The 22,542-nt window shown below is 39.4% G+C and overlaps 1 protein-coding gene across 1 annotated transcript in view; it reads left to right on the top strand.

Annotated features, from left to right (window-relative positions):
- The first annotated feature begins 22,328 nt into the window (after positions 1–22,328).
- Positions 22,329–22,542, top strand: part of CDC20B (cell division cycle 20B) — a 42,289-nt gene continuing 42,075 nt past the window's right edge. Inside the window, exon 1 of the mRNA XM_035015057.1 lies at positions 22,329–22,391. Within this exon, the coding sequence (XP_034870948.1) occupies positions 22,329–22,391 (63 nt within the window). The remainder of the gene's footprint in view (positions 22,392–22,542) is intronic.

Raw genomic sequence — 22,542 nt, 5'->3', positions numbered from 1 at the left:
CATTATGTTTGCTTTCATTTTACTAATATCTGGCTTTTACCTAAAACTTTACAATGACATCCTCTATATATTATTATTATTTTTGCAATAGTTTAGTATATATGCTAATTACTATCATTACAGATGAAGGGAAAAAATGGTTCAATGTTATTGTTCTCATAGTAAATCAGTGAATGAATGCCTATATAATTGATTCTTAGCTTTGCTCCCACTTCAATGAGTCTTGTTAAATTTAGTTATCTCTTTGTAAATTTTAAGACTTTAAAGAAAAAATCCTTCCCATTTTTTCTTCCTTTTGATCCTCTAGTTCAAAGTTTTCCTGTCTTTGAATAATAAACTTTAAACATATTAGACTAGGGGGGAGAAATTAAAGCTAGGTTTTTCTGCAATGCTTAGGAAACCATCAATTAGCAAAAACTAAAAAGTAAAATCAGAATGTTACCATGACAACATGATGAAGGCCAGTATTGAACAAACAGAATGTAAAACTGCAAATTCAACAACAAATAAAGAACTTACAGGTGCTACTACTTAGAGAAACTTTAGCTTTAGGTTCTTTTGTTTCTGGATTGAAGGCAAGACATGTTTGCATTTAAATTTAGAAAGTTTTACTGATATCTATTCTTAAGAGTAAACACTCCACAGTAAGTGGCTTAACCATAATGCATGTATACCAGGAATGGAGAGCTCTGCTACGTGGAGGGAATGGAAAGGAGAGAGTAAGTGGAGGAGAGCTTGGCAGGAGAGAGGCTGAGGGAATGGGGTTATGCGTTAGGCTTACTTTTATGGGAATTTTGAAATTAATTCAAAATTGCTAAGTGAATAATGAAAACAGCTATATTACAGAAAAATCTTTATGTCATTGTGGTATAAAGAAATTGGAACATCTAAAAGTCACATCTGTAACATGAGAATGTCTTTTTTTTCAGAGTTTAGTTTAAAAAATGATTTACTCAAGAAATATTTTATCTTCTGAACCAAATACTTAAAGCACCTGAAAGCTAGCTACATGATGGCACAAAATATTTAATAGATTTATACTGGTGGGGAAAAAGCCGACAGTTAGTTTGAAAACCTATCAACTAAATGGAATTCTAGATCAAATTAGAATGACAAATTAAAACTTGTCCAAATATAAAAAAATATAAACTAGTTTTTGTTATATATAAACAATAATGTCCTTATTCTATTAAATGTATATATTTATGGGCAACACATTTTTATCAGACTAGCTTATGGAACAAACTTTGGCATATAATATTGACAGGTGATTTTCAGTTCATCAGGTAAATAGTGGCTTAACCTAAGTTTGTTTTTATTTAATTAATTTTTGGAGGTACAGTTACAGTGAGATTTTGGCTGAACATAAGATATTGTCCAGGATGGTATCTTTGAATAGTTGTTGGCTCTACTCATTTTGAGTGCTTCTTCTTAAAAATATCTGAAGAGATTCTCTTTTTTTAAATTGAAGTATAGTTGACACGTATTAGTTTCAGGTGTACAACATAGTGATTCAATAATTATATACATCATGAAATGCTTACCACAGTAAGTATATTACAATATTATTGATTATATTCCTTACACTGTACTTTTCATCCCCATGACTTATTTATAACTGGAAGTCTGTACCTCTTAATCTCCTTCCCCATTCACCCCTTCCCTGCCCACCCTTCCCCTTTGGCAACCACTGGTTTGTTCTCTGTTTATCTCTTTGGTCGTTGTTTGTTCATTTGTTTTGTTTTTTATTTTTTTTAAAATATTTTATTTATTTGTGAGAGAGGGAGAGAACAAGTGGGCAGGGAGAGGCAGAGGGAGAGGGAGAAGCAGACTCAACTGTTGAGCAGGGACCCTGACTTGGGGCTCCATCCCTGACTCGGGGCTCCATCCCTGACTCAAGGCTCAATCTCAGGACCCTGGGATCATGACCTGAGCTGAAATCAAAAGTCGGACATTTAACCGACTGCGCCACCCAGGAACCCCTAAAGTTTAGTCTTTCAAACACAGACTTTCTACCTCAACCATAGAGACTCCATTACTTACACTCTGTGGTACTGGCTGTTTCTAGTCTCATTTCCCATTTATGCCAATTGATGTGATGCATGAAATTTAGGTGGTGTGATTCTCCCTTAATTTAAATACTTTCTACTTGGAAAAGCTTCTTAATACTTGCACATACTTTTTGTGAAGTGATTCCTTAGTATATTAACACTTGCTGCATGAGAAGAGATTTTATGAATTGCCTTGGCTTTAGCAGAGAAAGAAAAAAAATCTTCCAGGCTCAAACGTTACCCGAAATATTCTTTTTCATTGTTTAGGAGATCATGTACTTGGATAAACTCCTTTGGGTTTGCTTCCTCCTGATCTGAAAAGATAAAAAGAGGCTGACCCCTTATAGGCTTAAATCTTCTATGATCATAGAAAATCCACAAAAAATCTTTATTAATTTAAAAGACGGTAGGGTTATTGGGAGGCAGAAAACATTTCCTTGTTTCTTCAGAGGAAACTAATAATCATGATAGGTAAGTAGAAGAACATTTAAAAACACTTGGTTATCTTGGTTTTATCTTTTTTTTTAAAGATTTTATTTATTTATTTGACAGAGATAGCGAGAGCAGGAACACAAGCAGGGGGAGTGGGAGAAGCAGGCTTCCTGCAGAGCAGGGAGCCTGATGCGGGGCTCAATCCCAGGACCCTGGGATCATGACCTGAGCCGAAGGCAGACACTTAACAACTGAGCCACCCAGGCACCCCTATCTTGGTTTTATCTTAAGGTTGTTTATTATTGCCGGGGCACCTGGGTGGCCCAGTGGGTTGGGCAGCTGCCTTTGGCTCAGGTCATGATCTCAGGGTCCTGGGATCGAGGGCTCCCTGCACAGCAGGGAGTCTGCTTTTCCCTCTGCCTCTCCCCCATGCTCATGTGCCGTGCACTCTCTCTCTCTCAAATAAATAAATAAAATCTTAAGAAAAATAAAAATAAAATGCTTTTATGGGTGGAAACAGGTGGGCATTTTAGGGAACAGTTTCAGATTCAGAAATGGAGTTGGGGAAGGGATATAAAAAGCAGGTTTAGTTTAGGAGAGTTGACACCACACCAGGAAAGTCCTCTTGCTCTGCCCCAACACAGCTCCTTGCAAATCTTTTCATTTCACTTAGATAGATGGCCTGACTTTTCTTTGATTAAAGATCATTTTGGGTTATTAAGTAGTCTCATTAAATGACGTGATTTTCCCCCATTGTAGCAGTAGTAGGTGTTATTCAGTTTCAGAAAATAAAGAAAGTAATGAGAAACAACCTCTAGTTTCACCTTCCAAATGTAATCATATTTTGGTGAATTTCATTCTAGTTTTTTACAACCATTGGTTTTATTTTCCTCAGAGTTGTGATCGTCCGATCCATAACATTTTGACTCGATTCTCCCACTCTTTATTGTAAGCTTACCCCTGCCCCCCCCCCCCTCCCATGACTAAGCAGCTTCTTCCACTTCCTCTGGAAGGAATACGGAACTGTATGGCATTCATGAATTACTCCAATTTTGTTATGTTGCGTTTGTTTTTCCCTTCCTATATACCCAAGGTCATACGCTTTTATTTGACAGGCAGATCGAACATCTCCCATGTGCCTAAAGGCAAGGAAAGTATAGCCTCTATCCCTGAGGAGCTCACAGTCTACTGGGAAACGCTGAGTCAACAAAAGAAGGGGAGTTTGATTAAAGGGAAGGGAGACAGACTCTTGGTCCAAGAGTACTTTGGGAAACTGATAGGTCAGGGCAGAGCTGTGAAAAGCATGATAATTCCATCCCCCTAAGTAATCAGAAAACAGGGTCTAGAATTGGAGGTGGGAGGATGGCAGAGATAAATTCTAAATAAAAAGTTTTTCTAGGTAAAATGGAAGGTTTTGAAGTCAGAGTAGTGGATACCTATGGTGACAGGACTGACAGGGAAAACAGAATGAGGAAAACTAGAGTGGTGGAAATGTTTTATTTCTTCATCTGGATGGTGGTTACATAGGTGTATTCATATAAAAAAACATCACGCTATACATTTAAGATTAGTGCACTTTATGTGTGTTATGTATCAGTAAGAAAGGAACAGCATCTCTCCCCGCCCCCTCCCCAGGCCCGGACCTCTGCTCACAGCAGGACAGGTTTAGAAAAGTTCTGTTTGTCCTGCAATCGACTGTACTATATCACTCCATTAGCAGGACCTAGGGCTCAGGCTTGTATTATTAATATCATGGTTCTGCTACCTTAAAGGTTAAAAAGGCTTTTATGGATTAATTTGTGAAGTTAATACCATTTAAAATTAGTTCCGTAGGAAAGTAGGAAAGTGCAATTGACTTACAAAAGCACATCAGGACTGCAATTCAGCAAACATTTCGGGAACACCTCTACTCTGTAACGAATGGTGCTTTGTGCTAAAAGTCTCCCAGATGAATGAAACCAGGATCCTGTGGTCAGGAGCTTGATCTTTCACAGGTTAGTGTCTTTCCCATATTCCTATTGGTTGAAGTCTTGATTTTCTGTTTTAGAAATAATCAGATCATGGCATACTATGAAAAGATACTTAACATCATTAGCCATTAGGGAAATACAAATCAAAACCACAACGAGAGGGGCGCCTGGGTGGCTCAGTCATTAAGCGTCTGCCTTCAGCTCAGGTCATGATCCCAGGGTCCTGGGATCGAGCCCCGCATCGGGCTCCCTGCTTCGCGGGAAGCCTGCTTCTCCCTCTCCCACTCCCCCTGCTTGTGTTCCCTCTCTCACTGTGTCTCTCTCTGTCAAATAAATAAATAAAATCTTAAAAAAAAAATTAAAAAAAAAAAAAAACCACAACGAGATAGATACCACTTCACACTCACTGGGATTGCTATTATAAAAAAGACAGATAAAAAGTGTTGGTGAGAATATGAAAAATTAGAATCCTCATATAATGCTGGTGGGAATTTGAAATGGTACAGCCACTCTGAAAAACACTTTGGCAGTTCCTTAAAGGTTAACATAGAGATACCATATGACCCAGCAATTCTTTTATTTATTTATTTATTTTATTTTTATTTATTTCTTTTTCTTTTTTTTTTTTTAAAGATTTTATTTATTTATTTGACAGAGAGAGAGCGAGAGCAGGAACACAAGCAGGGGGAGTGGGAGAGGGAGAAGCAGGCTTCCCGCTGAACGGGGAGCCCGATGTGGGGCTCGATCCCAGGACCCTGGGATCATGACCTGAGCCAAAGGCAGACACTTAACGACTGAGCCACCCAGGCGCCCTGACCCAGCAATTCTACTTTTAGATATCTACCCAAGAGAAGTGAAACATGTCCATACAAAAATTTTTGCATGAATGTTCGTAGCAGCATTATTCATATAATCAAAAGGTGTAAACAACCCAATGTCTACCATCTGATAGATAAATGTATGTCCATGCCATAGAATATTATCCGGCAATAAAAAAGAGTAAAGAACTAATACATGCTACAAAATGGATAAATTTGGTAAACATTATGCTAAATGAAGGAAGCCAGCCACAAAAGACCATGTTGAATGAGTCTATTTTTAGGAAATATCCAGAACTGGCAAATCCAGAGAGACAGAAAATAGATGAGTGGTTGCCCAGGACTGGGGAAAGAGGGAATGGGGAGACTACTAAAGGGTAGGGAATTTCTTTTGGGTTCATCAAAATGGTCTAAAATTGATTGTGGTGATGCCTGCATGATTCTGTGAATTCCAAAAACCATTGATACGGTTATGTGAATTATATCTCAATAAAGCCATTAAAACAAACAAACAGCACCATAGTGCTTGTGAAGAAAGCAACAAGAAAACCTTAACACCTACATATCATAAAAATATTAAGAGCGGGGGGCGCCTGGGTGGCTCAGTTGGTTAAGCGACTGCCTTCGGCTCAGGTCATGATCCTGGAGTCCCAGGATCGAGTCCCGCATCGGGTTCCCTGCTCGGCAGGGAGTCTGCTTCTCCCTCTGCCCCTCCCCCCTCTCATGTGCTCTCTGTCTCTCATTCTCTCTCTCAAATAAATGAATAAAATCTTTAACAAAAAATATTAAGAGTGGGTTGGGAGCACACCATCTCGGTCTTAATCCTAGCTCAACCGTTTACTAGCTGTGGGACCTGGCGCATTATTTAACCTCGCCATGCCTCAGTTTCCTATCTGGAAAATGGAGATACCAGCAGGGCCTCCTTCACCACCTCTGGGCAGGTGGATGCCAGGATTTTGCATAATTGAATGTTAAGGGGACCGAGTACAGTGGTCACATTAGAGTTCAGTAAGTGTTAGCTATTATTTGTAGAGAGCTTTAACATTTTTAAAGTACTTTTACAAACATTTTCTCGCTTGATTAACACAAGTACTCAGGATATTTACATTCCTTCCGCCTCAGTAAAATTTGAGCTGTTTGTTTTTGGCACTCGAAACTCCTGGTGTCTGTCATGCTCTCTTACTCCTCCTTCACTCCGTGATGCCCAGGATTGATCTCTATTTCATTCTTGCTTTTACGTCATTTTTGCAAGATGTCCATAAATAACACTGAATTATGTGATCCAGCCAAGGAAACGTCTGTGTTAAAAGAGAAATCTTAAAACCAAAGGAACTTGTAGAATCTAAAGGAAAGGCAACTCTCTAATTGTATCCTTATGTATAATTATGTATCATTAGGGAGCCAGCCTGATCTGCCCACTCTACACCGGGATCTGATTTTTGTGATGAACAGCCTGTGATTTAATCTGTGAATTTTGTCTGTTTAAAATTGGCTGAGGGGTGCCTGGCTGGCTCAGTCAGTAGATCTCAGGGTTGTGAGTTTGAGCCTCACACTGGGTGTAGATATTACTTAAAAATAAAATCTTTTTTTTTTTTTTTAAGATTCTATTTATTTATTTGACGAGAGCGAGAGAGCACAGCGGGGGAGTGGCAGGCAGAGGAAGAGGGAGAAGCAGGCTCTCTGTTGCCCCTTAAAAATTAAATCTTTTATAAAAGAAATAAAATAAAATAGGCTGAAAAGTCTTAAGGGGCACCTGGATGGCTCAGTCGGTTAAGCATCTGCCTTTGGCTCAGGTCATGATCTCAGGGTCCTGGGATCGAGCCCCATGTCAGGCTCCATGTTTAGCGGGGAGTCTGCTTGTCCCTCTCCCTCTGCCCCTTCTCCTGCTTGTGCTCTCTTTGTCTCTCTCTCAAATAAAATCTTAAAAAAAAGAAAAGTCTTAAAAATGTAAGAATTCTCTCATATATACAATTTCTACTTTTTTTCTTTAGATTTGTTAGGCCTCATGCTAATAAATTAAGATTCTAAAATTTCCTTTAATTCGAGAACTTTATTATGAAATGAAGCATCTTATTTTTTTCTTGTTACAAAAGCAATGACCGTAAGCAAAAAGAGTAACCAAAAGAGTAACAAAACCCATGTTCTCCTGCTTTGATGGAGACTTCCATTTTTGTGTGTGTGTGTGTACATATATATATATATACTTATATACATAAGTATATATAAATATATATTTATGTATATATATACTTATATATAAAGTATATATAAATATATACTTTAAAGAACAGGAATCATACCCCATTGTGCACCCATTTTTTCCCTAACAATATGATTCTTTTATGATTTTTTATTTCTGAAATATTTTTTTAAAAAGTAAACTCTACACTCAGTGCGGGGCTCAAACTCACAGCCTCGAGCTCACAAAAATCACATGTTCTAAGACATATGATTCTCTCAATAGATGCAGAAAAATCATTTGACAAAGTACAACATGTATTCATGATAAAAACTCTCAATAAAATAGGGATAGAAAGAATATACCTCAACATCATAAAGGCCATATATAAAAAACCCACAGTTAGTATCATCCTCAACAGGGAAAAACTGAGAGCTTTTCCTCTACAGTCAGGAACAAGACAAGAATGTCTGCTCTCACCACTATTGGAAGTCCTAGCCTCAGCAATCAGACAATAAGAAGAAATAAAAGCATCCAAATCAACAAGGAAGAAGTCAAACTTTCACTGTTTGCAGATGACATGATACTGTATATAGAAAATGCAAAAGACTCCACCAAAAAATTGCTGGAACTGACCCATGAATTCAGTAAAATTGTAGGATACAAAAATCAAAATACTGAAATCTGTTGCAGTTCTATATACCAATAATGAGGCAGCAGAAAGAGAAATCAAGGAATCAGTCCCATTTACAACTGCACCAAAAACAATAAGATACCTAGGCATAAACCTAACCAAAGAGGAAAAAGATCTGTGTTCTGAAAACTATAACACACTTATGAAAGAAATTGCAGAGGATACAAAGAAATGGACAAACATTCCATGCTCATGGATTGTAAGAACAGATGTTGTTAAAATGTCTACACTACCCAAAGCCATCTACATATTTAATGCAATCCCTATCAAAATACCAACAGTGTTTTTCACAGAACTAGAACAAATAATCTTAAAATTTGTATGGAACCACAAAAGACCCCAAATAGCCAAAGTGATCTTGAAAAAGCAAAGCAAAGCAGGAGACATCACAATTCCAGACTTCAGGTTATATTACAAAGCTGTAGTGATCAGGACAGTATGGTACTGGTACAAAACCAGACACATAGATCATTGGAACAGAATAGAAAGCCCAGAAATGAACACACAACTCTGTGGTCTACTAATCTTTGACAAAGCAGGAAAGAATAGCCAATGGAAAAAAGACAGGCTCTTCAACAAATCATGTTGGGAAAACTGGACAGCAACATGCAAAGAATGAAACTGGACCATATTCTTACACCACACACAGAAGTAAATTCAAAATGGATGAAAGACCTAAATGTGAGATAAGAAACCATCAAAATCCTAGAGGAGAATACAGGTAGTAAACTCTTTGAAATTGGTGATAGCAACTTCTTACTAGATATGTCTTCTGAGAAAAGGAAAACAAAAGCAAAAATTAACTATTGGGACTTCCAGATAAAAAGCTTCTGCACAGCAAAGGAAACAACAAAATTAAAAGGCAACCTTTGGAATGGGAGAAGATATTTGCAAATGACATAACTGATAAAGGGTTAGTATCCAAAATATATAAAGCAAAACTGAACCACCAAAAAAACAAATAATCCAGTTAAAAAATGATGGAAGACATTCTTCCAAAGAAGACATCCAGACGGCTAACAGACACATGAAAAGATGTTCAACATCACTCATCACCAGGGAAATGCAAATGAAAACTACAATGAGATATCACTGCACACCAGTCAGAATGGCTAAAATCAACAACACAGGAAACAACAGATGTTGGGCAGGATATGGAGAAAAAGGAACCCTCTTACACTGTTGGTGGGAATGCAAACTGGTGCAGCCACTCTGGAGGACAGCATGGAGGTTCCTCAAAAAGTTAAAGAGAGAACTACCCTATGATCCAGCAATTGCACTACCAGGTATTTACCCAGAGGATAAAACATACTGATTTGAAGGGATACATGCACCCATATGTTTATAGCAGCATTATCAACAATAGCCATACTATGGAAAGAGCCCAAATGTCCATTGACTGATGATGGATATATACATACAATGGAATATTACTCAGCCATCAAAAGAATGAAATCTTGTCATTTGCAATGATGTGGATGAGGCTAGAGAGTGTAAATGCTAAGTGAAATAAGGCAGTCAAAGACAAATACCATATCATCTCACTCATATGTGGAATTTAAAAAACAAAACAGATGAAAATGGGGGGAAAAAAAAGAGGCAAACCAGGAAATAGACTCTTAAAAATAGAGAACAAACTGAGGGTTGCTGGAGGGAAGGTGTGTGTGGGGGATGGGTTAACTAGGTATTAAGGAGGGCACTTGTTGGGGTGAGCACTGGGTATTGTATATAAGTGATGAATCACTGAATTCTACACCTGACACTAATATTATACTGTATGTTAACTAACTGGAATTTAAATAAAAACTTGAAAAAAATAAAAATCATTATGGTGAAATACAACAACAACAACAACAACAAAAATCACATGTTCTACTGACTGAGCCAGCCAGGTGCCCCATATTTCTGAAATAGTTTAATGACTCCATTTCATTATGTAGATGTGGGAGGATTTATCTAACCAATACCCTGTGGCTGGATATTTAACAACACTGCATGGGATCATGAACATTCTACAATTATTTCAAAAATAAACAAAATGCTAGGAAATTAAGGGAACTAAGGTATTTCTTCCAATCTTCAGCCTCTGGGGCCTTTATAATGGTGGTACAGTTTGGAGTTCTATAATCAAAGATAAATATTGAAACCTGAGGATTCAGAGGAGGACAGTAAACAAAGCATTGAGAAATAAGAATTGAAATTATTTAACCTTAGGAAGAAAATGCTTACAGATGACTGACTATATACTTATTTATATAGAAAGAATATCCCATAGCACCTTGCATTTTCATTATTCTACATTCACAGTCCATCAGTATTAGAATTATTGTTGTGCATGTCTCCACTTCTAGCCTGAGAGTACCAGAGGCATGATTTCATTTCACTCTCTATTTATCCTGTAGTGTGTGCTTTTTGAAGAGTAACTATCTGTTGAACAGGAGTTGAACATAATTATGACATCTCAAACAAAGAGAGAGCATTGATACTTTAGTCCTGCCCACAGTCACTTTGCTAATTTCCATGAACTTCTAGAGAAATTACCAGCCATACGACTAGTATGCTGCTGTGTGTTTCTCATTCCCATGAAGAAGAATTTAAGAGTTTTGCCCCACTGCCTTACTCTAGTAAATCAGGCCCTTGCATATAATATTACTGAAATGTAAACACAATTGTGTTGAAATTATGACCCACTTGCTAATTTGCACTGTATGAAATGTTAACTAAATGCTTCTGTATTTACACAGGTATGTTTGCCTACCGGATAAGCTTTAGTTGGAAGTGTTTCATTTAAGTGTGATGATGGGACAGTCTTATGGTGCAGCAGAAGGGCACATTTTCCAGAATAGTTCTACAATTCAGGTTTTCAGGGCACTTTTTGACTAAATATGTGAGCATAAAGCTGGGGAATCTCTACAGAAAAATTCAGACAGCCAATCCATATACATATTCAAATTATGTGGTCTCAAACTAGGAGTTGTAAAATTTTGCTAGCCTCTTGAGCAGTAGGGTAACTGTAAACTTTCAGGTTGTTTGAAACACAATTTATCATATTTGATGATAAAATAATTTAGGTGGCTTGTGCCATACTAAACTAGGTCTGATTCTTGTGAGGGTTGGTTGGGGTTTGTTAACAGGAAACTGAAAAATAATTTTGTTTTAAATATTTTATTTATTTATTTGACAGAGGGAGAGAGCACAAGCAGGGGGAGCAGCGGAGGGAGAGGGAGAAGCAGACTCCCCAAGGAGCAGGGAGCCCAATGTGGGGCTCAATCCCAGGACCCTGGGATCATGACCTGAGCTGAAGGCAGACACTTAACCAACTGAGCCACCCAGGCAACCCCAAAAATGTTCTTAATGAGATCTTTCTTCTTTTGGTAGCAGGTAACAAAACAAAGTCTCTTATTTAGTCAAGTCTCTGGTTAATGAAGACAAACATCATATCTTATCACCTTACATATTATCCTCCTCCCAAAAAGCAAAAAAACAAGTTCATAAACTTTTTTTTTAAATTTTTTTTTAAAGATTTTTTTATTTATTCGACAGGAGAGAGAGAGCACAAGCAGGGGTAGCAGCAGGCAGAGGGAAAGGGAGACGCAGTCTCCCCGCTGAGCAGGGAGCCCGATGTGGGATTCGAACCCAGGACCCTGGGATCATGACCTGAGCTGAAGGCAGACGCTTAAACATCTGAGCCACCCAGGCGCCCCAAGTTCATAAACTCTTAATTTCCCAGTAAAATCAAGTGTGTTGGAATCGTGGGCATTAAATATTCTTTTAAAATAGCTTCTTTCTTTATTCCCCTGCTGAAGTTTGTATAAAAGTGCTTATAATGAATTTAAAGTGCTTAAGAGAGTGGCTAAACACAGCTAGCATTCAAGAAGTTCTAGCTATTAGTTTTTTTGTAAAGAAAACAGTATCTTAATATAAAAACTCACAAAGTTAATGGGCCCAGTTATAATAGACAATAATTTTGATCTCAAAAAGAAAGCACAATCAAAAATGAAAGAAAAACAGCAATTAGGATTACAAAAGGCATCAGAATAACCAAGATACATGTTATGGTGTATTTTTTAAATCTAATAATATAGTCCTATAGTTCCTGAATAAATTCTATAGTGAACAGTGCTAATTACTCTTCCTTGTTCACAGTGCCACCTTGAGGAGAAAGAAGTTTCCTTAATTTAGCCCAAATGCATTCTTACTGGATTGAGCTAGGTCAAGTACCTAAAGATCAGGCATACTATAGAAAATGTATGCTTTAGTTTAATTGATTATCATAAGAATGTCTACTCTGATTCTTTCTACCTGGCTGTGTTCAATGCAGAAGACCAATCTGTGAGCTTTTAAATCTTGATGTGGGAAATGTAAAAATTGATTAGAAATGAATGCATAGGATTTCTTTCTAATTTATTTTCTTTTGGAACACCATACTTAGATCATAATATATAAACCAGGCAATTCTTACATTATCACCAAGAAATTTAACAGTTTCCCTTGATATTTTGTTCCTTTAACCAGTTTCAGAAGGAAATTTTCCATATTGCCTTAAAAACTAGAATTAAGCAATTACTTCTAGTACTTAAAATGGTACTCAGTCCATGAATACTTGGTTGAAGAACCTGAATAAATTGTTGAAGAAGCTGAAGTAGGTCAGATTAACAACCTGAGAGAGGAAAAGGGGGAGAGCTACTAGAACTCCTTGAAGTGTTTAGGGCTGCACTAATATGGTAGCCACTAGCTATTGAGGACTTGAAATGCAGATAATAGGAATTGAGATGTGCTATTAGTGTAGAACATACACGACATTTTGAATCAATACAAAAAATTATAAGTATTTCATTTTTATATGGATTACATGTGGAAATGATATTTTGTATATATTAGGTTAAATAAAATATATTATTTAGATTAATCTCACCTAGTTATTTTTACTTTTTAAAATATGTCTACTAGAAAGTTTAAAATTATATATATGGCTTATATTATATTTCTACTGGGCAGTGCTTTGTAGGGCATAGAAATTAGTGTGGTAGCAGTACTCATGACAAATTTACTGAGCACATACCATATGCCTGGCACATACTAAGGGCTGATAAGAAACCTTTCAGGTAAAGTTCCATGATCACTTGTGTTTTCACCTGGAAATCAAAACCAAGAGGTCAAATAATTTCCCCAGATATCACAGCTAGTTAATGGAAGAGGGGATATTTGAATTAAATTTGTATGGACTCCATACAAAAAAAGGGCCCACGTTCTTAAATATCTACACTACACTACCTCCTGGAATAATCTTTACCTGAAATAATAGAAATCAGAGCAATGCAGAGAAGGTAGAGATTTTAATTCAAACTTTCAGTTCTGTAGCAGGGGGAAAATGAGGATAAGAGAAGTTAAGTCACTCCAAGATCTCTTGCAGTAGAATCACATATAGTTTACTACCTGATTTGGGGTGGGGTAAATTATGATAAATCTTAATTGTTAAAAGAACAGGGTGCTATGAGAGCAAATAACTAGGGGGTGATATGGCCTGGAAAGTTAAAAAAGGAAGTAATGTTTGATTTCAGTTCTGGAATAAGAACAGAAATTAACTAGATCAAGGAGGAGGAGCAATAGGAAGACCAAAAGACAGTTGACTCTTGAACAACATGGGTTTAAACTACATGGATTCACTTATACACAGATTTTTTTTCTATAAATACAGTATAGTACTGTATTTTCCTCATGATTTTCTTAACATTTTCTCTTTAGCTTACTTTATTATAAGAATATAGTGTATCATACATATAGCATACAAAATATGCATTGATCAACTGTTGATGGTATTGGTAAGGCTTCTGGTCAACAGTAGTCTATTAGTAGTTGAGTTTTGGGGGAATCAAAGTTATATGTAGATTTTCGACCATGTTGGGGGCTAGCACCTCTTAAGCCCTGCATTGTTCAAGGGTCAACTATATACACAGATCTCAAGGTGAAGGAGTATGGCTTCTTTAAAGAAAAGTCTTTATAAGAAGAATGCAAAGAGGCGGGTGGGTCCAGGTAAGGCTGGAGGGAAAGGCCAAGGCCAGATCATTTGGGGAATTTTAGGCTTTATGAAGGTTCTGGTTAATGACGTGGCCGAGTTCATACAACTAGTAAATGTTTCCATTAAGATTCCAAAACTAAGTCTTCTGGCTCCAAGGTCTGTGATCTTTTCACAACTCTATGCTACAAAGGAGCAAAAAGACAAAAAGGAACACATTTTGTGTCATTCTGACTTTAAAGAAGATAATAAAATTCAATAACAATAAAATTGGATTAGGAGCAGAAACCCTAACATTTGTCTCTGACCCAGCAGTCTTTGTCTTCTACCAGCATCTATGAACCAGCAAGAGACTAACTTTCTAGACTGTAAATAGGATAAAAATCAAACCCAGACCTAAAAGGTTGTATCTAAATTACTAGTGGCCCCTGGAAAACTTGGAAAAAAGGTGTAAGAACAAGCAATCTTAAGATAGGTAAGAAGGAACAAATACTGATTTTTAAAAGAGATTTTTGAAAATTTATTTGAGAGTGAGAGAGAGAGAGAGATAACAGGAGCAAGGGGAGAGAGAGAGAGAGAGAGGGAGAAGCAGGCTTCCCACTGAGCAGGGAGTCTCATGTGGGGCTTGATCCCAGGACCCTGGGATCATGACCTGAGCCGAAGGCAGACGCTTAATGGGCTGCGCCACCCAGGTACCCCCTGATTTTTAAATTAGTCAACTTTTTGCATGGGTTTATCTAAACTGCCCCTCCAACTCTTCACCCTCTGCCTTTATAAAAAGAAGCCCTGGTTTTAGGGCTTAAGGCTCCAAACTGCCCTTTGGTGGTATTCTGCTTCCTTTTATGTTCAGCTCTAGAAAGCTAACTTCTCATGTACTGGTGGGAACTGTTCCAGGGGGCTTCAGGATGGCTGTGATGGTGATGGGATGAATGGCTCTGATTTCAGGCAGAGTTTCCCAGTTGGGGGGTACCAAGTGGAGGTCACTTTGGTGGGCAATTTGTGAACTGTATGATGCAGAGGTGAGAAATATGTTAGCATTCCCTCAGGCTACTCTCTCCTCATTTTGCAATCAGACTATTTGTGGGAAGGAGTAACTTGGCAAAATCACATGGTAAATGAATGGCAGAGTGGAATTCACCACTCCAGTTCTATTCCACTTCTCTAGAACTATCCTCAAGTCATAGCAATTATGTGGTACTGACTTACCAAGCTCAAATCTGGGGAATAAACAATAATTCAATTCATTTACAATTGTAGATTATATATCTATATATAATATAGATATATTATAGATATATATTATAGACATATACAATATATACAGATATATTGTGTGTGTGTGTATATATATATATATATATATATATATATATATATATATATAACTGTCTAGAGTAGGATCACTTCCATTTCAGGGGTAAGACTTTCTGGACTTAAGCTTAAGTCATAAATCAAGAAGTTGCTTGGTGAGCAGAATTGGAACACATTTAAATGTGTATTCTCTAGTGACATAACCATCAAACTAGAGTAGCTATATGGATTCCCCTTGATTTAGTGTGTTACTATTTAGAGAACTGGATTGAAGTTTAGAATTTGTTCACTTATGTAATCTTTCTTGAACACCTACTATGTGTCAGGCGCCTACTGTGTATGGGCTCTGGACCTAAGGATGCTAGCCTCTGGACAAGTGCTTTATAGAGACGTATTTATTATCCAAATACTCTTAAATTAGTCATCTAAGTGCCATCACTTCATCTCAAAGGAAATAATTTATACTTTAAGGGTTTTATATTATCTCTCTTGATCCTCATCATAAATCAGTATAGAAGATACTAATTATCATATTTTACAGGAGACTTAAAGGGATGAAATAACACGTTTCAAGTTAAACAATTAGCAAATGGCAGCCTAGGAAGACCCAGATCTACTCTACTCCAATCACCTTCACTTTCCACTACATTCTTTTACTCATAATTTTCTTACAATTGGGTATTTCACCTTCTAAGGACAGCCATATTAAGGTCTTTCTTTTGTGACTCTATAATCCTAGTTCCATGATTTGGGAAAGGTCCTGATCTCAGATATCAAATATGAACTATGTATAAAGCTAAAAGCATAAATGTGTAAAGCACTGAGCCGTTCTCTGGAGGACACAGAGATGAAAAAGACAAGATCCTTATATTCTTGGAGCTTCCAATATACTTAACACAAATATAAAATCTAGAATTAAGCTGACTAAAGATACAAACAAAATGTTATGGGAACATAGAGAAAAGAAAAAATTACAATTCGGGAGATTTGAGAAGGGTTTTGGAACAGGGAACTGAAATTTCAAGGGTAAGATTGCTAGAAGACAGGAAAAATATCCTCAAAAGTGAGGTAGCCTGTGGGGGGGTACCTCTCTGGGCTCAGTTGTTAGAGCATGAGCCCCACATTGGGTGTAGAGATTCCTTAAAAACAAACAAACAAACAAACAAACAAACAAACAAACAAACAACAAAAAGTGAGGTAGCCTGAGGGCAGGAGAGTGCTGGGCATCATCCACATTATGGGGAACAGAAGATACTGGTGGTATTGTGGCAGATGATGCAAGAAAGGTAGAAGTTAAACTGTAGAAGTCTTGTATGTGAGCTAGAAAGTTTGGAACTTAATTCTGTGTGTAAGGAAGATCCTTGCAGGGATTTGAGCAGGCAGAAATACAATCAGCTAACGATACTGCACATAGCCTTTTACAGCTTTATTACTGGATCTTCACTGCTTTACATGGTGCATGGAACTTGCTCTGTGCAAATAAACATGTTAAATGAATGGATTCAAGGGGAATAGACTAGATATTGGATTATCAATTAGGTTACTGAAATAGTTCAAGAAGAGGGCAGATGTGCAGAGGTGAAAATGAGTGTCACTGATATCTGGGTTTGGGCTTATGGGAAGAGAAAGTCTTAAAGGAGGAAGACTTTGACCCTGTTCCACCAGGGAGACGGGGATATTGGGAATAGGGTGAAAACATGGTTTGGGGAGAATAGGAATAAGGAAAGATTCTCAATTCTGTTTTGGATTGTGTTGTGTTTGAAGTGCTGGTAAGAAAGATATCTAGTAAAAGGATTTCCAAACATTCATGAGCCTTTATTTCTTTGAGGGGGCACCATGTTCATATGCCTGACTTCATCCATGGTTTTATACAGATTTGTAATGATTTCAGTTTGATATTTTCCTTACATTCCTTAAAATCGTGGGGAAGTATCTTAGCATCCTGTGCAAGAGCTACCCTAAGCAGCAAGAGAAGGGAAAAATGCATTAAAGCAGCTAAATAGTTGAAGGTGAAGTGATCTTCTGATTTCATGCTTTAAGCTGGGCAAATTTTACCCTTCATCTTGGGTAAAATGGATGGAGAAATATGTTATTTTTAAAAATTTTTTAAGAGAAATATATTTTAAAACATTTTTTTTAAAGATTTTATTTATTTATTTGACAGAGAGAGAGACACAGCGAGAGAGGGAACACAAGCAGGGGAAGTGTGAGAGGGAGAAGCAGGCTTCCCGCCGAGCAGGGAGCCTGATGCGGGGCTCGATCCCAGGACCCTGGGATCATGACCTGAGCCGAAGGCAGACGCCTAACGACTGAGCCACCCAGGCGCCCCTAAGAGAAATATATTTTAAAGAAATATATTTTAAAAGACAGACCCTGTATTTAGAAACCAGGTAGTAATGGAAAAATATGCATGTACATAAACTACTTATAACAAGTCAATGTAACCGGAGGTGAGGTGGTGTTTTATTGACTACTCTTCCGACTGAGGCTTTTACTTGCTAGAACCTTTACAAGTTGTCTTTCGAGTCCTGCTGATAGTCTGAATTATAAGGAATTCATCCATTCCTTCCCATGAGCTATTTTGAGCTATATATTCTGGGGGGCAGACATGCTCAGACAGTTCATCAGTCCAGAACACAATGGTCTCCTTCCCTTTCTTTCCGCAAACTTCGGGGCTAACGTCCCGACTCTCCCACAGCCGATGCCCCGAGATCTCTTCTGCACCCGGTCTTCCCCGCCGCACGTGGGCTGGAGCCGTATCGGCCCCGCCAGGAGCGGCGCTTTCCCAGCTCCTGCCCGGCGGGCACGTGCGCCAGGGGCGGTTACAGCGCACAGCAACGGTCCCTTTCGTCCAGCAGGCGGGCGCCGGAGCCAGGGCGGCGGGCGCGGGCGGTGGGGCGCGAGCCCGGGGCGGGCCGCTGCGCGCCAGGCGGGGGCGCGAGCCCACGGGAGACGCTGCGCTCCGAGCCGCGTGAGAACCGACAGTTGGGGGGGCGATGCGGAAGCTCTCCGGCTTGCAACTGAATGCGGTGAAGGAGAGAAAGCAAGTTGCAAAACGCTAAGCGCAGCGAGATCGCATTTACGTAGGAAGATCCACAGCGCCCAACTCTGAGGACACACTATGTAAATGCATTGGAAATGGTCTGACGATGCTCTGGGGAAAGGAGTAAGCTGGGAGGGCGGATGAAGGGAGCTGACTTTGTACATGGCGTTTTTTTTTTTTTTTTTTAAGATTTTATTTATTTATTCATGAGAGACAGAGAGAGAGGCAGAGGGAGAAGCAGGCTCCCAAGGAGCAGGGAGCCCGATGCGGGACTCGATCCCAGGACGCTGGGATCATGACCCGAGCCGAAGGCAGACGCTTAACCATCTGAGCCACCCAGGCGCCCTGTACATGGTGTATTTTTGAGATACGTAACATTATTATTCAGAAAAAGTGATCATGTAACTGAAAAAAAATCTGCATTTGGGAAGCTTGGATACCTCTCGCTTCCCATCCGTAGGGACCTGCTCAGACTCTCAGAGCACCGTCAAGACAGGAATCAAGAAAAGTGTTCTCACGTTCGCCTGTTCTCCCTTCTCCCTGCTTCTCCTCTCGTCCCCCTCACCTTACAGCAAATCCGTCGAATTGGCCTTGGCCTGGGCGGAGGGCTCTTCCTCACAGCCCTTGTCCTTATCACAGATCTGCCTGCAAAACCCGCTCACAAAGAGGAAACATTTTGAAGATAGTAAATTACTCACAGGCACATAAACCTACACATTAACATTATTCCTAAACCGTATTTGATAAAAACTAAGATAAAATGTTTACAGGATATTTCTATTTCGTCCCAAACAGTTGTGCCATAATGTTTCTATTCATATGACCACATGATATTTAGTTAATATATGTTTTTCATTTTTAAGTTTTATTTTGACATAATTTGACTTAGAAAAATGGTACAAAAATGGTACAAATAATTCCATTATGTCCTTCATACAGCTTCCCGAGATGTTAACATTGAATACAACTATAGCACAATGATTATAAGTATGAAATAAGCATTACTACTACTCTACAGTCAAATGCTCTACCCCTGAGCTATGCCCCCGCATTACTACTACTCTGTTAACTAATCTATAGATAATATTCAAGTATCTACAATTATCCAACAAATCTCCTTTTCCCCCACCCTGGTCCAGGATTCAATCCAGGATCTCACAATGCATTTGTCATGTTTAGATATATACTTCTGATCTGTGATAGTTTCTCTGTTTTTCTTTGTCATGATGACACTTTTGAAGAGTACTACTGGCCATTTATTTTTGTGAATGTCCTTTAATTTGGTTTGTTTAGCACTTTCTCATTATTAAATTCAGGTTATGCAGTTTTTTGTTTGGTTTTTTGGCAAAGATATCACAGAATTTATGTTGTGCCCTTCCCAGTGCATCATATCAGGAGGCACAGGATGTCAATATGTCATTAATGGTGAGGTTAATTTATTACTTGGTTGAGGTGGTGGCTGCCAGGTTTGTCCAATGAAAAGTTGTGATTTTCCTTTTTGTATTGGATCATAGGAGGCAAACACCCTCATCATATGTACACCAGTTTTACTATTCATGATCCTTGACTGCAACCGTTTGCCAATGGTGATTTTTCTATTTCCTTCATTCCTGTTAAATTTCAATATGGATATTTAAATGCACAATAACTTTTAAAAAGACAATAGTTGGCTTTCACTTTTCTGTTTTAACCTAGGGGAAAAAAGGCATTTGGAGGCGGTGTGATATGCTATGGAATTAGCAGCTAAAACGGAATTTATGAGTGTATTACAGATAATTAAATTCGAAAAGAGTATTTCACCTATTCTTAGTACTTGTAGGGAGATGAATTCTAAAATCACAGTTTACATGGGTTTCCAAGTTCATTAATTGAATTGGTTTTTATTACTTCTGTGTTTGTGCCCATTCTCATAAATGGCACATGTAAAATGATACTTAGAAGTAGAACAAAAAGTCTTCCATATTATTTCCAATATGCTGCTAATTTTAGCTGGCATTTGCAAAATTGATCTTTAAATTAACAATACATTTGACTCTCAGCCAATATTTCACGTTATTTAGCCTCAATGTTTGCTGAAAGGATTTACTGGAAATTGAATGCACTACAAGGAAGGTAAAATTCTTGTGGGTGAAACTTACAGATCTTTCTTTCTTTTTTTTTTTTTTTAAGATTTTATTTATTTATCTGACAGAGAAAGACAGCAAGAGAGGGAACACAAGCAGGGGGAGTGGGAGAGGGAGAAGCAGGCTTCCCGCCGAGCAGGGAGCTCGATGCGGGGCTCGATGCGGGGCTCGATGCGGGGCTCGATCCCAGAACCCTGGGATCATGACCTGAGCTGAAGGCAGACGCTTAACGACTGAGCCACCCAGGCGCCCCAAAACTTACAGATCTTTCAATCCATGGGTTTTTTGGCTATCAAGCATTTTGATAAATCTCATTTGATTGTTACCCTGTGCAGCATTTTCCCTAACCTTTATCACTGCAGATGGAAAACTGGTTCAAGATTGGGTCTCAGCCTTGATGTCAATTTTCTTTGCTTTCAGTAAGAAGGAAACAGGAGAGTGAGTTTAGTTAGTTAGTTTTTTTTTTTTTTTTTTTTAAATCATTGACCCTTTTGAGTATCTGATGTCTACGAATTCTTTCACCAGGAAAATGCCCAAACCCACATGTTGCATTAAAGCAAAAACAATCCAGTGTCAAATGGGGGAAGGGAGGGAGGAGGTTACTGGGAGGGAAAAGCTGGTTGCCAGTCTTTCAGAGGTTTCCCAGAGAGTTTGCCCTCCTGCCATATGGCACAGCCAGCCTCCCGTGGCAGCTCAGGTGGGGCTGCTAAGGCTGAACAGCCCATCTGGCTCCTTGTCATTTCCCTTTAACTCCCTCCCTTAACCCCCAATATCATCCTCTCCTTTATGACTTAGCCCCCAGTCTGCTCAGCTTTCCTGCTGGCTCTGCACTCCTCCTGAGGTGCTCCCTGTCACCAGCGCTCACTGACTCTTTCATCTCGCTCACTAACCTCTTGTTGGGGAAGATAGCTCGGAAGCTCAAGCGAGAGAACCTGACCACTTTCAAATGGCTACAGCGGAGAGGAACTTACTGAATCAATGTGATCGCTCCCCCTTCTCATTAGCACAGAAATCTGGCCACGTTTTCCTGCCTATTTGAAAAATGGAGCAAGAGCTGATGAACACATTGGGGGAACACGTCTAAAATCAGTGGTTTACACAAACGGTGAACATTACCAATGGAGAGAAGGCCCCGTTATAACGAACGAAGCTTCCCCCCTCCCCCCGCCTTGAAAATGGAAAAAACGTGAACTCACAGAACCCGCTTCTTCGCCCGCCAACCCTCTCATCTCTTGCTGGTGCGACAGCCCTCGGCGCCTGGCCCAGATCCGGCCCGCCACTGCTCGCGGCAAAGCTTGGCGCTTCTGTGCGCGCCTCCGCGGACAAAGAGCAGGGGGCGGCGGGGCGGGGAGGCCAGCCGGGAGGTGGAGGCGGGCGGCCGGGCGCGCTGGGGGGAATCCCTCCCGGCCTCTGACGTCACCGCAGCGCTGGCCAATGAGAAGCGGGACAGGGGGATTCCCGCTCCGGATGCCGCCCCGCCGGCTTTTTAAACAGTACCCTGGGGAATGCCGTCTAGGGGCAGTGGGAGGAATGGGGGAAATGGAAGTTAAGGGTGAAAAATGATGGTGGGGGGGGCGGGGTGAGACTCTAGAGGTTTGACGATTAGGCGTCAAGATCGGCTTAGACCTGAGGGGAAAACCAGAGCCGATCGAGGGGAGGCCAATCTCCAGGTAGCGGGAAGTCCTCCGGAGATGGAGTGGAAACTGGAGCGCACCGCCCGGAGGAGGGTCCGGACAGAAGAAGAGATGATGTGGGTGAGTGACGTCCTTTTGTTTCCCAGGGGTTTCTCGTCGAAGGCGCTAGGACCAAGATGTAGCACAAAACTCTAAACCCTGATGCTGCATTTTGAGATGTGTAATTTAGTTGTATTCTGGAGGTGCCTGCTTGCTAAAGAAAAAGAGTAAA

Source organism: Mirounga leonina, unplaced genomic scaffold, assembly GCF_011800145.1.
Source record: "Mirounga leonina isolate KUSES-001 unplaced genomic scaffold, KU_Mleo_1.0 Mir_168, whole genome shotgun sequence".
Classification (NCBI taxonomy): domain Eukaryota; kingdom Metazoa; phylum Chordata; class Mammalia; order Carnivora; family Phocidae; genus Mirounga; species Mirounga leonina.
This window is presented reverse-complemented; position numbering and strand designations above follow the sequence as displayed.